Source organism: Electrophorus electricus, chromosome 24 (genome assembly GCF_013358815.1).
Source record: "Electrophorus electricus isolate fEleEle1 chromosome 24, fEleEle1.pri, whole genome shotgun sequence".
Lineage (NCBI taxonomy): Eukaryota > Metazoa > Chordata > Actinopteri > Gymnotiformes > Gymnotidae > Electrophorus > Electrophorus electricus.
In genome coordinates this window covers 7,485,853-7,502,109 of record NC_049558.1, presented here as the reverse complement: position 1 = coordinate 7,502,109, position 16,257 = coordinate 7,485,853, and the positions used below count along the sequence as shown (strand labels likewise).

The 16,257-nt window shown below is 42.6% G+C and overlaps 2 protein-coding genes across 6 annotated transcripts; both read left to right on the top strand.

Annotated features, from left to right (window-relative positions):
* The first annotated feature begins 428 nt into the window (after positions 1–428).
* On the top strand, positions 429–6,131 carry mrgbp (MRG/MORF4L binding protein). Of its 4 annotated transcripts, none has more exons than XM_027024137.2 (6): positions 429–581; positions 2,388–2,509; positions 2,610–2,691; positions 2,783–2,857; positions 3,064–3,100; positions 4,993–6,131. In XM_027024137.2, the coding sequence occupies exons 1-6, from the start codon at positions 446–448 to the stop codon at positions 5,198–5,200; spliced, it is 660 nt and encodes a 219-aa protein (XP_026879938.1). In that variant the 5' UTR covers positions 429–445; the 3' UTR covers positions 5,201–6,131. The 4 variants fall into 4 exon arrangements, with proteins under 4 accessions (XP_026879938.1, XP_026879937.1, XP_026879940.1 ...); XM_027024136.2 differs by having other exon boundaries at positions 3,064–3,175; XM_027024139.2 differs by having other exon boundaries at positions 4,989–5,176.
* Positions 6,132–6,588: 457 nt separating this feature from the next.
* eef1a2 (eukaryotic translation elongation factor 1 alpha 2) lies at positions 6,589–12,525 on the top strand. Of its 2 annotated transcripts, none has more exons than XM_027024127.2 (8): positions 6,589–6,719; positions 6,980–7,176; positions 7,827–8,006; positions 8,400–8,696; positions 8,974–9,124; positions 10,357–10,613; positions 10,768–11,002; positions 11,814–12,525. In XM_027024127.2, exons 2-8 carry the CDS (start codon positions 7,033–7,035, stop codon positions 11,939–11,941), a joined length of 1,392 nt encoding a protein of 463 aa, XP_026879928.1. In that variant the 5' UTR covers positions 6,589–6,719; positions 6,980–7,032; the 3' UTR covers positions 11,942–12,525. The 2 variants fall into 2 exon arrangements, with proteins under 2 accessions (XP_026879928.1, XP_026879929.1); XM_027024128.2 differs by having other exon boundaries at positions 6,589–6,764.
* Positions 12,526–16,257: the final 3,732 nt, after the last annotated feature.

The window sequence follows — 16,257 nt, the reverse complement described above, 5'->3', positions numbered from 1 at the left end:
GGACCACTGTAATTTTTTTTCACCACCTTAACTTTCTAAACGTGAATACAACCTGTGTTGCAATAATCTGTAATTATGTGACCTGTAATCTTTTATGTATGCAGATGTATTGTTTCCCTCCAATATATAGCAGCTTCACATTATTTAAGTGAGAAAAACTCAGCCCTAAGCAACCTTTTTAACTCTTTCCTGCATGCTTGTCACAATCAGGGGTTTCCAATCTTGAATGGAGCAAATCACTAATTAGCAGTATCTGATTTGTAAAATCATATGGGGAAATATAAGGTTTGTGTTAGATCGGTCCTTTAGTGCGACTTTATAGTTTACAAAGCTATATTGCAGAAATTAGTACAGCTCTAACGGTTAAATGCGATTTGCACATGCTTAGAAGCGCTTGTGGGCGGACTTTCGGCGTTCATTCATTAGTAGGCTACAGAGCGCAAACATGGGGGAAGCCGAAGCGGTCCCAGCCGATGAAAAACAAGCGGATTCAGGAATTTGTGCTGCTGATGAGTCAGTCGTGTGGAGTCAGGAGGTGGAAGTCTGTCTCTTTCATGCTATGCTAGGCCATAAACCCGTCGGTAAGATGGATTTCTCGGTTTTACGTAACCGCAACTGCCTATTGTACGTTAACTAGGCCTTCAATCCCCGGCGTAGAGTGAACGGAGGGCGGAAAAACCCTTTATTCTTCTATTTTGCAAATTCAGCCGAATCTGTCAAATTTTGGAAGGTTGTTTTATTAATGAAACAGACATACCTATATCAGAATGCAGCTATCCGTAGGTACCAAGTGATGAAGGAAGCTAAATAATTGATGGGACTAGTTTATTCGTGTTGCTAGCTTAGCTAACTAGCTAACCTAGCCAGGACAGTCAGAGGCTGATTATGGCCATACAGTTAACCTCGCACTGTAAGGGCCAGGGGAAGAAAGTAGCAGTTATTACAAACGCTTGTGTATTAGACAGCAAGATCGCCAGCTAGGTATCGTTATTTCGACATAGCCAGCTAAAATATGTCGATTTATTCGTAGCTATCTAGCCAGCTATCGAGGGTTACTGCGCATGCGTACCTTGCGTCACGTTTCTGGTTTTACTGGCTTTTTAAATTCATTTTTTAAACGCATTTTTATAGTCATTTGTATGTTTTTCATAATTGTAATATTGCAGTTAACCTTCTTTATTCAAGTGTATTATAGGAGCCCAAAAGTGCACACGGAAATGAAAATCACCCAAAGTAACTTTATTTGCGATACTTCATATTACATCTGTTTTGTTCGGGACGGTGCGATATGTCTCCTTCGCTGAGAGGACAAATGGTCTCATAAATACGGGTGCATAACGCTATTTATTTTCTTCTAAACCATTCTGGACGGCACTGATGCTGTCATTAGCAAAGTCTTGACCTCGGGCTGTTCGGAGTTCACCTTGAGGTCAACAGATTTTAAGCATTCTCACTTTTTACTTTTACATCATGCGAAAAGCTCGTTTTCAGAATCTTCAGCCCTGATAATTGATTTTAGCCACTGTGGCTCCAGACAACAGCTACATGTTACTAGGCACAATTTCTTTCCTCACCCAATGTTCATTGCCCCGTCCAAATCACAATCTGCAACACCATGCTTCTAGAGGAGTGTGTTTAGTTGTTTTTTGTTTGTTTGTTTTTTTGCTGTTGTCCAGATGTCTGGTGTAATTCGGTTTTCACACAGTGAAATTTTCCCCTCTCTAGTCAAATCTCTTCTATCTCGTGATGGGTCTTTTACTCGGAGTTGCTGGGGATCTGGTCAGGTTGGCAGCATCCCCCTTGACTTATTTCATCCTGTATGAGTCTTTTAAAGAATAAGGTGATTTCCATTCATGTGACCATCTGCAGGTCACTGTGAAGCTTTCTGTGACAAAAATGACCTTAAGAGTGGATGCAGGCCTTTATAATTCACAAGCGTAAAGTGCACCAAGCTTGCACATTGAGTAGCTATTGCAACATCACCCCTGATGCTGTCTGATTTAGAAATCATGTGCATGTTAATCAGTCGTAATCAGTTCAGCTTTTGCTGTATCGTACTGCACTGTACTCCACCATACTCCTTCGAGCTGGGTTCTTGCTCTGCATGAAATAACTGAATGACAGCCAGCGGTCCATAATTATAGCAGTTCAAAACAGGAAATTCTCAGTTTGGTGAATGGTACTACCCACCCATCTTTATACTGTGTAATAAATCTGGGACAAGCAAAGTACTGAGAACTGATTTTTAAATCTCTGTTTACAAGTTGCATTGTTGCCTCATTTCACTTCCCTGATGTGGCAAAACCACATCTCTATGCATCTGCCAGTGTTGTGTTAACTGAACTTACTTTAGCTGTGAGGGGCCTAAATGCTTTTTGTCATTGCAGGGGTCAACCGTCATTTCCATATGATTTGTATTCGTGATAAATTTAGCCAAAACATCGGCAGGCAGGTGTCTTCGAAAGTCATCTGGGATCACCTCGCGACGATGTACGACATGCAGGCACTGGTGAGTGGGCTGTTTGGCTGAGAATGTAATGGAAGAATTGTGGTAAGAAAAGAACAATAAACCCCATAGCTAATCTCTTGCCAATCCCTGGGTACTGCAGCACGAGTCTGAAATACTGCCCTTCCCCAACTCCGAAAAGAGCTTTGTTCTGCCCGAGGACATAATACAGGATGTCAAAGAAGGTGAGCTGCGTTGACCCTTATGTATGAGCTGTATTGTCAGAGGGTGCACGTCCGCTTTGTCTGAATGTCTGCGCTGTCCTACTGCACACAGGGAAAGTTGGATCAGAGGAGGACCTAAAGGAAGAGATCAAAGAAGACAGGTGCCTTCCTGCCACCCATGAAGAAGGTTCCCACTCTTTCCTTCCCTCTGTGTTCTCTCTTGCCTCTCTCGTTTGCTCTCTCTCATTTTCGCCTTTTCTAACGCGTCTTCTTACGCCTGCGTCATTTCATCTTTTATTTTATTTTTTGTTTTGTTCCTTTCTGGAACGTTCTCCCGTTTTGGCGTCTCACTCGCCGTGGCTCACCCTGGCGATTTGTGTCTCGTTTTCAAAGGTCTGGGTCCCAGTATGGCTGGCCGGGAGTTTGCAAGGTATGGACAGAAGAAAAGCGTACTCGGTACAATGCGGCTCAGTACCAGAGGCCTCAGTACACCGCCTCTGAGCATGTGCGTCTGTTCCTGCCCCCCACCCCCCACCCGCTCTTTCTCTTACTCTTCCTTATGTGTGGCCATTCTACCTTATCTCGTCCCACTCTCTCCGCGTGGAGAGGAGCATGACCTGTCAAGGGAATGGTTGTGTGGGGTAGTAGAATTCAGGAGGTTCAAAGAAAGTTTCTCTAGCTTTTGTGAGTGTGTTGTTTTGGCAAGAAAGTGAGATGCTTGACAGGGAAGGAGTAGGAACATAACCGTGGGTTGTATGTCTGGTTCTTTACGTAGTTTTTGTGGTGGGAGCAAATTGGCCCAAGACTGCGTCTATATTCTGGTTAAAACTTCAACTGTTATGCCGCCGATGTTGTCAGTTTTGCTGAGTCAACACTTAAGTGTTTTCAGGTTGCGAACCTGTTTTTGTTGTCAAACGTGTCTTCAAACATTAAAAAAAAACGTTGGTAAGAACAATTAATGGGAAATTAGTGGCATACACAGGCAAGCCATTTTTTAGCCTGTTGCCAGTAATTGACATTTCAGAGCTACATTTGACAACAATGCAGCAAATTGAACAGGTGCAGATGTTTTAGTTTCTAAATAATTTACATTTCTCAACAAAGCATCATATACACATTTTGTTTTGTTTTTTGTTTGTTTGGGGTTTTTTTTTTTTAATAAAGCTGCCAACTTCCACGGGACTAAGCCACAGAAGGAGACCATGTCTTTAGTTCCAACCTTTCATGGAATTCTTCTCCCTCCAAAGACACCAACATTTAGCCCTAGCCTTGCCTGCTATGTGCCGTTTGCATGTGCATCTGCTTGCATCAGCTTTTAACAAAAAGATTGTTGCACCAAAAGCAGATTATTACCCCATAAATTATTGTATGTGTCATTGATGTATATTTTTTACAAATATTTGTTGATGTTTAGGTAGTCAGTTGATTTTAAGTGAGCTCTCTGATGGTAAGAGTGAAGGAGGCATTTCTCTGATTTTGTCCTGAGCTTTTTTACAACATGGTTTGAACCTTGATCTTATTTAGTTTTTTTGTTTGTTTGTTTTCAATTATCCAGACTGGAAGGTTTTGCAAACCTCAAAATAGCTGTAACTGATGCTCAACACACTCACTCACTCACTCACTCCTGCATTCACAATGACAAAAAGTAGTGGCAGTTAAATCACGGTCAACCTTTTAGTGGCCATTAGACAACTCAGAATTTTTAAATACAGCATGCAGCTGCCTCCGTTGTAAAACTTAAGAAAAGAGGTCTAATAAATTGCTAAACCAATTGTCATTTACAATCCAGAGAAAGGGCAATACCATTGCATTAATAGTACATCCTAACACTTCATAATGTTTATGTAATAGTTATGTGGGACACTGACGTGTAGCCCGAATTCTGGCCCAGTTTATCTGTAACACAGTTGGTTTCATCATGAAAGTTGAGAACTAAATCAAAGCTGTGAGGCATTTTCCTGCCCATCATGCACTCCTGGGAAAGACTAGTCCATGAGATTTTTGGTGGTCCTTTTGTTTAGTATTGTGGGATGGTTATTGTGACGTTCTTTCCTGTTTACAAGATTGGAAATTTTGTTTATTTGTAAAATGAGATGTAAAGGATCCTCTGCCAAAAGCGTACTTGATCCAGAGCTCCAGATTAATGGCAGCAGTAAAAGTGTGAGATTTAAACTTTTTTTTTTCCTGAATTCAAACAGTTTGGATGGAGTACAAGTGAAGTCTACTTTTATTTCACCTTTCTTAAACTTGTGCAAAATGTCCTCCTTTGGCCCCCCCCACGCCCCCACCTCCCTCTGTCCCCCTCTCTCTCGCGTCAGGCAGCAATTCCTCAGTGAAGATGACCGATCGCTTGGGCAGCGGGCGAGACAAAGAGAAGGAGCGCGAGAGGGAGAGGGGGGCCTCGGGTGAGCCAGGGAGCGGGCAGAAGGAGGCCGCAGGTGAGAAGAGGAAGAGGAACCGCACTACAGACAAGACGCCGAGCTCCGGCAACCCGTCCAGCCCTGGGGGAGCCAAGCGCCGCAGGACGTAAGCACAGCCAGCAGGGGGCGACCTGCGGACCAGCAGGCACACAGAGGAAGCGCCTGGTTGAGACTGAGAGAAATGGCGTGCGCTAGGCTAATCTGCGGCTGGGCTAAGGTTACAGCGAGGAGGTTCGAGATGGTCCTGTGTTTGAGCTTAACGCAGAAGCTCCCAGTCATGACAAAGCTCTTGTGCTTTGTGTATAGAGCATTTCATGGATGACTGAGCAGAAATCTAGGAAAAAAAAGTGTTAGTAGTTGTTTAAGAAGAGCAATGAAAACATGGTGGTAAATTTCTGTGTTATTAGAAATATGTGGAGTTTTTTTTCCCCTTTCTCTGAAGTTTTATGTAGCTTCATTTTGCTCAGGTTGTTCGGGAGAGCTCAGTAAGACTTCACAAATGTGAAAATCATTTGTCATCTTAGGTGAATTGCAATAAAATTCTGTGGGATGTTGTTTGATAAACATACAATATGCTCAGTTAGGAATGAGGTGTTTAGTACATAATACATGTTCTGTCTTGATTGTAGTACTTGTTTGTAATACTTCTGAACTGGAGCTTGTATGATATTCTGTCTTGACTTGCTCTCGGGTTTTTATTGATTGACTAGTGTTTGTAATGTGAGGGACGCAACAAAATTAGTTCCTGAAATTGCAGAAAATCATGATGTCCATTTTTGTCCATCATGCAGTATAGCCAGTGTGAAGAATGTTGGGGGGGGGGGGGGGGGGTGTGTTGTTTTTCATGTGTGACAGTTAAGTTTACTAAGTGGCATGTAATAAACCTGTTACTTACATGTGCAGACCTATGCGTTAGCTACCTTCACCTTTTTGTCAGTTATAGAAAATGATTTTTCATCTTTTATTTTTTAACTCTATTTATTAATTTACCACTTTTGCTTTGAAAGGCATGAGCCTTTTATTAAACTGTCTTCAACATCATTATGCCTCTTGTTTGTTTAAGGAAAACAATGCTCTTCATTCTGTTTTTAACCAAGGGACTACATGTACATATCTAAAACAAAGCGAAATCAAACACCAAACTATCTGAAAATGTCTTCTCCATGCAGTGACAGCTTTCATCTCGAAGGTAACAGCAGATTGTCAGTGCTCTCGACAATTTTGATCTATACACCTAGGAAAAGAGTCATGGTTTAAATCGAAAGAGTATCTGAGTCAATTTGCTGAGTCACTTGGGCTTCGACGGTAGAGCGCGTCCTATTATCCTCCCTTTCTCATAATGTGGGTTTCTTTTTTTTTTTAACTGGACTGAATGTCCCATACCCCCCCACCCCACCAAGTTCTCCTGCATTTGCAGTTCCCTTGCTTCTATCTGTCTTTCTCTCTGTCGCCCTCCCTCTTTCCGTCGCTCTCCTCCCACTCTCCCTCCCTCCCCACCTAAAGTGCCGCATTGCCGTAGTGAAGTGGGGTGCGTTCACTGCGCAGCTAGATCCCGACCCTTGCACTGAAGTGCTGAAGACGAGTGCTCTGTGGAGGAAGACACAGGGCAGCCTGGACACGCAGCTGCAGGTACTAGAGCAAGGGCCACAGCTCACCAACCATTCTGCTTCCACAGTAGGCACAATTTCTACAGGACACTGGCTTCTTCGCTGGCTTGTCTGTTTTGGGTTTTTATAATGTAACATGTAACGTTTGGGAGTGTCATCATTAATGAGGTTAATAAGATCAGAGTTTTCTGTGCACGCCAAAGACTCAGCAGTCTGAGGAGTCGGCAGTGATGGTTTGTTTTTAAGGTGTCTTAATTAGTAATTAGTGTGACTTTACTGCAGGGGAACCCTGGGTGGGTGACTTCTCTCTTCTTTACCTCCGTGATCCCTTCATTATGGGGAAGGAGAAGATTCACATTAATATTGTTGTGATTGGCCATGTGGACTCGGGGAAGTCCACCACCACGGGCCACCTCATCTATAAGTGTGGGGGCATCGACAAGAGAACCATTGAGAAATTTGAGAAGGAGGCTGCAGAGGTAAGGCTAACTTACGATGTGAACTTTCCAAAAGCTTCGGTTTTGTGTGATGACCTTTGAGATGTTGTTCTTGCGAATTAACTCTGAAAACAAAAGAACAAAAACAAAAAACAGGCTATTGTGCATTTATAATCAAGTCTCTGGTTGTAGAATGTGTTGTTATTGTGTTGAGTAGTTCATGCTGCTTTGTGACTGGTTCAAGAAAGGAGTGAAGAACTGTGGGAGTTGTAGTTCAAACTGGGTGACTGGCATTCCCATGTACTCCCTGTGGGGTGTGAGAGACTGGCACTTAGACTCTTGCTGTCTTTCTGTACTCATGGTTCACGGAGAGCTGCTGACACTTTCAGTTGCCAAAAACACGGTAAATTACACTCCATTGCAGAACACACTCTGTGTGCCGACAGGGCAACAGAGTAAGTTAGCTGTCAGAGTGTGGGAGAAAAGCCAACATAGATCATAGCAATTAGTCGTGGAGCCATGGCCACCATGTGTGAAGCACACACACTCCTTCAGCTTTGGAGTTTACTGAGCATACGCGCATTTTGATACTAATACTAATTTTTATATTACTAATACTAATACGAATACTAATTTTTGATATGAAAAGGACTTTTATGTCTGTTTTAAATTTTGATCCTTCTCTTGGCCAGATGGGGAAAGGCTCCTTTAAATATGCCTGGGTTCTGGACAAGTTGAAGGCAGAGCGGGAAAGAGGCATCACCATAGACATCTCCCTGTGGAAGTTTGAGACTTCCAAATACTACATCACCATCATAGATGCTCCAGGACACAGAGACTTCATCAAAAACATGATCACAGGGACTTCCCAGGTAAAACACCATAGAGACATGTCTGTTGTCCAGTCAGGGATCAAGAGCAGGCTTGGCATTACTGTACTATGTTCAGTACATGGAAAATCCCTTTTAGTTGAGGGCTTGGCTGATTGCCTGCTCACAGATAGGTACTTTTATGAAGCTTCTGAAGCTGGATTAATTTATAATGAACAAGAATTTTCAAAATTCACCAAGAATAATGTCTCTTGAATATTATGTTCAATTTATGGTCTTGCTTCTATGAGCATGCCCCCCCCCCCCCCCCCCCCCCCAAAATAAAAAATTTAAAAAGTTTAAATTGAATTAATTAAAGTTTAAATTGAATTAATTAATTAATGCTGGTTTGTTTATTTTTATCACTCCCTACATTCTACTGGGCTTCCCTTCCAGGCGGACTGTGCAGTTCTCATCGTGGCAGCCGGAGTGGGCGAGTTCGAGGCGGGAATCTCCAAGAACGGGCAGACGCGTGAGCATGCCCTTCTGGCCTACACGCTCGGCGTCAAGCAGCTGATCGTGGCCGTCAACAAGATGGACTCCACTGAGCCACCTTACAGTGAGAAGCGCTATGACGAGATTGTCAAGGAGGTCAGCACCTACATCAAGAAGATCGGCTATAGCCCTGCTGCAGTCCCGTTTGTGCCCATTTCGGGGTGGCACGGTGACAACATGCTGGAGCCTTCTTCCAACGTACGTTCAGATAAAGCACACAACTTTTGTGCTTGAGGTTTTCTCATATCTGTATCATTTTAAGGTAATAGGTGAAAAATCTGATTTACGTAATTTTTCCCCTTATGCCAAATGTAGTTGATCAGGCACAATATTTTCAGTGTCTAACATCTTTTTCTTTAGTTTGTCTTTAAAGCTAAGTAATGGAAGCCCACCATTGCAAACCAGCATGCACACTGCTACAAAGCATGAACATTATGTCATACTTTTTAACATGTAACCCCACCTTCCCCTGCAGATGCCATGGTTTAAGGGCTGGAAGCTGGACAGGAAGGAGCATCATGCCAGTGGAGTCAGTCTACTGGAGGCTCTGGACACCATCCTGCCACCCACACGGCCCACTGACAAGCCCTTGCGTCTCCCTCTGCAGGATGTCTACAAGATCGGTGGTACAGTAGTCAGTATTTTCACTTGGGATGCTGATACATTCCATTCACTTCCATTACGGGCCTTGGCAACGTTGAGATCCAAACCAAAAATTCAACTGAAGTGGCCTGGAACACATCACATCTCTATTGGATCTCTGATGTGTGGACACACACACACACACACACACACGTACACACATGCTCACATACACACACACACACACACACACAGCAATTCCCCGTTTTTTCTTTGGGGTTTAATATATATTGAGTATTTTATATGCAGTACTAAAAAAAACAAATAAATCAGAAAAAAACAGCTTCTATAGGCTACAGTGACAATTTACAATGACCTCCCTTTACACATGAGCAATAGGAGGAACCTGGCTCTCTTACACCTAAATGGAACTAAATGAAATGGTAACAGAAGATTACTTCAGAAAACTTCAGGACAGGCTCCCCAGAAGAGAGGAGAGACGTGCTCAGTGCTAAGGGAAGTCACACTAAATACTGACATTTGCATATATATATATATATATATATATATATATATATATATATATATATATATATATAGGACCTAGTGCTCAGTGCTAAGGGAAGTCACACTAAATACTGACATTTGCGTGCATATATAGGACCTATATCAGGAACGTCCCGTTTCTCTGGAACATCTCTACATCTCTTATTACAGTACACTGCAGTTACTCACTTGGAATATATAGGTTAGTACCACTGTGTGCATCGTTAAAAGCTGGAAACTGGAATGCACCCACGACAGCAGGATCTCGAGAACGCACGCATGTTTGACATTACAGATTGCCTGTATCTGAAGTAAAATGACTAAACATGCCCTGTGCTGGGCACACGAAACACTGCTGCCTTTGGAGCATTACCACAACCACTGAAATCTGAAATGTTCAAATGACCTGAGTGAATATGAGCAAAAACACAATCCGTGCTGTGTAAGAGTGGCACTCTGCATCAAAGACCCTGCGTGTCAATTCAGAAATATGTCCGAATAATACGCCACGAGGGTTGTGACATTCTCTACATGTGTACAATCAACGAAATTATCAGAATAATCACTGTTGTACATTCTGAACTGTATGAGGTTAAGATTAAAGGAACACTTCACATTCGGTGCCAGATTATATTCTCGCATATTTACTGTTCTTATTTTTGGCTCTACAAAGGCGTTGCCAGACATGGCAGCTCCAGCCAACTTGTCTCAGGCTCTCGTCTCTCTCCAGGCATCGGGACAGTGCCCGTGGGCAGGGTGGAGACCGGCATCCTGCGGCCCGGCACGGTGGTGACCTTCGCCCCCGTCAACATCACCACGGAGGTGAAGTCCGTGGAGATGCACCACGAGTCGCTGAGTGAGGCGTTGCCGGGCGACAACGTGGGCTTCAACGTGAAGAACGTGTCCGTGAAGGACATCCGCAGGGGCAACGTGTGCGGCGACAGCAGATCGGACCCGCCCCAGGAAGCTTCTGGCTTTACAGCACAGGTCTGATCCGTGCTTATAGGTGGTTAGAATGGTTCTGTAACACCCCAGGGCATGCTACAATACATTTTCTCAAACATCGTCTCCTTGTGCTTCGCCAGACCCTTGCTGTCTATGTCCGAATTCGTTTCTCTCTCTTTCTCCATTTTTCTTTCAGGTCATCATTCTGAATCACCCGGGTCAGATCAGTGCCGGCTACTCCCCTGTCATCGACTGCCACACGGCTCATATTGCCTGTAAATTCGCTGAGCTGAAGGAGAAGATTGACCGACGATCAGGAAAAAAACTGGAGGATAACCCCAAGACCCTGAAGTCTGGAGATGCCGCCATTGTGGACATGGTTCCCGGGAAACCCATGTGTGTGGAGAGCTTTTCTGAGTACCCTCCTTTAGGTGAGTCTCCTCTCCAGAGCAATCACACATTTCAGACTCAGAGTGTTCTTTTGCAATCAGTTTTGCCTTTTAGGGTGCAGTGATAAAGATCTGATTTTACCCTGGAGAGCAAGGTCACAGCAAATAAAAATGGAATCAAAATTAAAATTCTTGTATTTGTACATAGTTCACTGTTTCTGAAAAATCCGGTTGCCTTTATTTTGGCAGCAAAGTCCCACATCAAAAAATTAACATTAAATTTATGCAATTGTTTCAAAATTCTAAAGGAGAATGAAAGCATTTTTGCTTATTTCATTTAAAAGAAAATCCAATGCCACTGACTTTGAAAGGAAATTCAGTGTTGTATTTATATTGATGGTTGCTTGTCAAGACAGTTATCTCCTAACTTACCAAAAGGCTTACATGATATGGAATCACGTTTGCTCAGGTGTCTGTCAGGTTTTTTATTCCCTAAGTAAGTATCTCACTTAAACTCATGCTCACTGTACTGATGCCTGGCTTCAGTAAGCTATTACTTCCCCAGGCCGCTTGCCATGGAGCCGTTAAAAGACAGTTATTTGTGCCAAATATCTATGAAATAGGTCTCCAAATAAAATGAGAGGTGAACTATTACTGGATTCTTTTTAAAACTCCTTTATAAACAAACAAACAAACAAATAACTCATGCAAATAACAAATTTCTCATACACTCATTTGACACACACGCTCACATTTGGATGATATAGTTTCTGCAAAGTTACGGAAGTGTTTGTATGTGTGCGTGTGCATGTCTGTGCATGTGTGTGGGTGGATGGGCGGTTGTGTTTTGCAGGGCGCTTCGCTGTCCGAGATATGAGACAGACCGTTGCTGTTGGCGTCATCAAGAATGTAGAGAAGAAGATTGGTGGGAGTGGCAAAATCACCAAATCGGCCCAGAAAGCTCAGAAAGCTGGCAAATGAACCAGCGCCTCACTGTTGCCCTTGTATCCCCAGATACCCCCCCCCCCCCGCTCCACCACAACCAATCAGCAGCCTCTGCTCTCCACCTGGGCTCGCTCGCTCACTGTTTCTTGCACTTTAAACACATTCTCCATTCCTGATTTTACACTTGGTGTCTTTCTTCATAGAAAGGTGAATTATGCATTTTGAATGCTCAGGTTGTCTTCCCCATAATTACATTATCATTTTTATTTATTACATATATGATGTGTAGGAGGTTTGCCTTTGAGGTTTAAGATACAACTATAAAATGGAGTCGGTGGTAGAGAGTAGGGTAGTGCTGTGAGTGGATTGTTTCTCTGGATGGCTTTGAGCTTGGACTAAATACCTGTGTGGTGAGCTTGTCTTAAATAACCAACTGTTTAAGAGAAATAAAATGTTGTCGACCATTTTATTTTGGTTTAACTTCCTGTTTACAGGTACTCACTCTACACCATAATTTATTGATGCTTTCTCTGTACTGTAAAAAAAGGTACTTAGTGACCCCGAAGCCCCAGTGATTCGCTAATAAAAAATACTGCAGATCAGAGTTTGAGTTCACTGTGGCCTTAGACTCCGCTTTCTCTTTTAATTGAAGCTCTTCTTAAACACATTTATCTAAATATTAACGTCGAGAGTGATTAAAACAGTAGGTCATAGACTTCATGTTTGTTACATGCATCTGAAGCCGTCTGATCATATCTTATTCATCAAGGGTTCCCATGAACATTCATATAAATATTATTATATGCTAATGAACATTGAAAAGGGAAAGACAAAAGGTCATTGCATATCTTGTACCCTCTGCTCGGACCATAGAAGACTTGAGAGGGGAAGGTCAGATTGCTAAACTTTAACACAGACACAACTGTTCTCTATAATAGCCTTTCACATGGTTCATATATGTTTGAACCAAACCATTCTCAAAGTGAATCCCAGTTAGTTACCCACTGATTAATACACTAACTATCCTGTTTAAGGTGAGTAGCAAAGTAGGTCAGAGAACAAAGTCATACCAGTTTAATTCCTGGAGGGCAAAGTCTTGGGACACATAATAAAGGAAAGGTTAAGAGGAGTAGATAATAAGAATCTATAGGCCCTTCCGGTTTTCCCTGTGCTAATGCTTCCTGTAGGCATGCCTCTAATAAACTGTCACCAAGCATTCCAAACTACAGTACAAAATTGTCTGTACTAAAAGGAACAAGAAAACCGTTCAATTTTATATATTTTAAAACAATTGCAAGTGACACTGTAGGCTAGACTTTGGAGCAAAGACATTTACGTACATCTGATTCTTCAAAGAGTTCTATAAATTCCACAATTCTATACTGGTGTTAACTGCTCTGTTCATCATCTGTTTAAACATTCCTGTGTACATGTTATTTCTATATACGAGCAATATAAATTTGTCATACCAATAAGTTCTACTTAAAATGAAAAATCAACATTGAATTCGACAAGCCTTTGTTGAACGTGATTACAGCAATAGTCCACCAGGGATCGCTATTGTACTTTTAGGCGTGCCGACGAGCGGACCAAGCTCTCGCTGGAGCCTTCACGTGTCGTATCTGCGGCTGCGATTTCGTGCAGATCTGGGCGAGGGCGGAATCAGCAAAGGAGAGAAAGTTTGGAAGAGGAGACTTTTTTTGGGGGGGGGGGTTATATGTTGTACTCATCATTTCCATAATATAATACCGAATCCAGGTAAATGAAACCCGTTTGTGTCACATGTCGGAGTCGTTTACACCGGATAAGTGAATTTTAGATGAGTTTCAGCTTGAAAGAGAATTCTCATTCATTTACCTGAAGTTTGCAAATTAATGTTAAATGCTGCCTATCCCCCAGGTGTTATATCCCCTCTCAGTTCTGAATTTGAATATCTAAAACGCACTCTTTCTTGAGCAAATAGTTTGCAATAGTGCTGATGCTTTATTTGGTGTTAAGACCTCAAACTGACACATTATAGTTGGACTTGAAGCTTTCTGTGTGTTCTTTTTCACACCCTGCTTTCATAATACAAGAGTTTTGAAGTGCCCTGAAACATTTGAAGTAGGGTTATTGTGGGGGATGTGGGGATGATGCTTGTGTGGAGAAACATGTTATTTTTGTTCTGTGTGTCATACGTTCTTTAGAATACCACAGGCTTCTGTGACAGGACTCTGGGCTCACTCCTTCTGGTAATGGCAGTGGGCTTTTGCTCCAGTACGATTGGTGGCCGAGCCTGTGAGCAGTCTTTTCTTTCTTTCCGTCGGTCGGTCTGTGTTTCCTTCTCTCTCTCTGTCTGCGTGTGAGCTGAAAAGCCGTCTCAGCGTAGCCTCCTGCTTGCGGTTGAGGGAAAAGGAAAGAACGCTTATGATAAACCCACCCACACGGCGCACCTTGGTTCCAGTTACCATTGTCACAAGAACAGGAGAAAAAGGAACGAGGTAGACCAGCGCTGCCTGTCTGCAGTTTGTGTGACGGATATATCTTGACTGGATAGGCTGTGCGGGGCCTAGGTATATGACCACAAGGCTAAGTGAACTTCTCAGTTTTCTTTGGCCTCCCTGTGCATGCTGACATTTACAGGAAGTAATTGCTTGTGGAGAGGAAAAGACTCTTGCTGACCCTTGGAGCCTTTGTGCACACACTCGGGCCTCTGTGGGTTAGTAGTAAGACGGTAGCCTGGCTGACCAGTTGCAGTTCATACTGTCTCAAAGCCTCACCTCAAACATTCAGCTCTCTCTCTCTCTCTCTCTCTCTCTCTCTCTCTCTCTTGAGAGAGAGAGCCGTCTCCTGCCTATAAGGAGGTTTTAAGATAGTAGCTTTCTAGAGACACAGAGTCAAAACTAATTAAGCTCTTATTGGTTTAAGTTACTGTATACGTTACATTGCTTTCTTTACTAAAGGGTCCACCAGGAGCTGGTTTCCTCAAGACATTTTTGCTATTAAATGGAGCTTTGATAAGAAAATAGTTCCTCCACACAGATGGAAAATAAGCTTTGTTGAGAATGTGGACTACTACCACAGTATTGCAGTACTAAACCAATTGATCTGTCTAATGCAATTTTTTTTGTTGAACCTAAACTAATAGCTGAAGCCTTACATTTTTGACTTCTCAGCATTTTGCAAGGTGATGCACTCTTCAGGTTAATACAGGGTAAACAGACGTTTCTTCTTCTGAAAAATACATTGGCTCAGACCTGTTAGATTTATTTCTGTTGCATCCCAGGGCCTGTTTGCTGCCATGCCACACTTTGATAATTCCTAAATAATTAAGGCTTTTCAGTTTGGGCTTATTGGTTTGTGGCAGGTTTTAGCTAAGTAGCTTAACTGTGCTTTTTTAGGTAAAACCATTTATTGGGTAATTGTTCATACTTAATGAACAAGGCATAGGCTTAGGCACATACTGTTAAATTGGTAAGAATTTGTTGCATGGCACTGAAATAGTTTTTGCATTATCAGCTTTGTAATGGGGTAAAAAGATTCGGACTGATGTTTTGTTCTGATTCTTATAATTGTACTACGTAATGCAGCGTGTACCTAATACTAGTACAATGCGCACCTAATATTAAAGTGCATCTGTTTTGAGTAATCGGATTTGCACATGAAACGTCTCATTTCCATCACATTATCATTCTTTGCAAAAACTCAGATGTAAGTGTGGGTAATGGAGTTAAACAGACGAGCCCAAATGCCCATCACTTAGGCGTGTATCACACTGCGGTTAAGAGGCAGTGTTGTTTGTCGTCAGCTACTGAATAGCCTCTGTTATTCTACTGTTATTCGACAGCCTAATTGGATGGCGACTCGTTTTTGTTTTCATTCAGCGTGTGTTGAAAAGGGTGCCTTCCTTGAATTCTCCTTTCTCCGCTCGTAGCCGTGATTTCCTGGTGATCTAATACTGCCTGGGAAAATGTGCCCGCTGTGGAATAAGCAAATCTTAACGGCCCGTCCTGAGAAACGGCAATTTTTCAACAGCATATCGCAGTCACATAGAGCGCGATGTACAAATGACTTGGGGGATTCAGACGCGGATTTCTGTGTGTTTATTGTTTTTTTTTTCCTCAAGAGCTTTATGATTCTGTTCTCAGTTAGTAAAATGTGCCTAGGGAGTGCGTTATAGCATTCTTCCCATACGCGGTCATATTCGGAAATGTCTTTTCTCCCGGCGGTAAAAAGCACAGCTAAAGCCACTGAATGCGTTTAAACTTATGAATGTGGCCGCATGCCTCCTGCTCTCGTCACCGGGACTTTTAGCAAACGGTCCAAATATACCAGAGACCGTTAAATAATTGAGCGAGGGCGCTAAATAATTC

What these genes read in the sequence shown, in the direction of transcription:
- mrgbp (XM_027024136.2), top strand. Translation starts at nt 446, where the DNA reads ATGGGGGAAGCCGAAGCGGTCCCAGCCGATGAAAAACAAGCGGATTCA. An exon ending in GCTAGGCCATAAACCCGTCG is followed by an intron (nt 582 to 2,387) that starts GTAAGATGGATT and finishes TTGTCATTGCAG; the next exon opens with GGGTCAACCGTCATTTCCAT. An exon ending in TGTACGACATGCAGGCACTG is followed by an intron (nt 2,510 to 2,609) that starts GTGAGTGGGCTG and finishes TGGGTACTGCAG; the next exon opens with CACGAGTCTGAAATACTGCC.
- eef1a2 (XM_027024127.2), top strand. Translation starts at nt 7,033, where the DNA reads ATGGGGAAGGAGAAGATTCACATTAATATTGTTGTGATTGGCCATGTG. An exon ending in TGCTGGAGCCTTCTTCCAAC is followed by an intron (nt 8,697 to 8,973) that starts GTACGTTCAGAT and finishes CTTCCCCTGCAG; the next exon opens with ATGCCATGGTTTAAGGGCTG. An exon ending in CTTCTGGCTTTACAGCACAG is followed by an intron (nt 10,614 to 10,767) that starts GTCTGATCCGTG and finishes TTTTTCTTTCAG; the next exon opens with GTCATCATTCTGAATCACCC.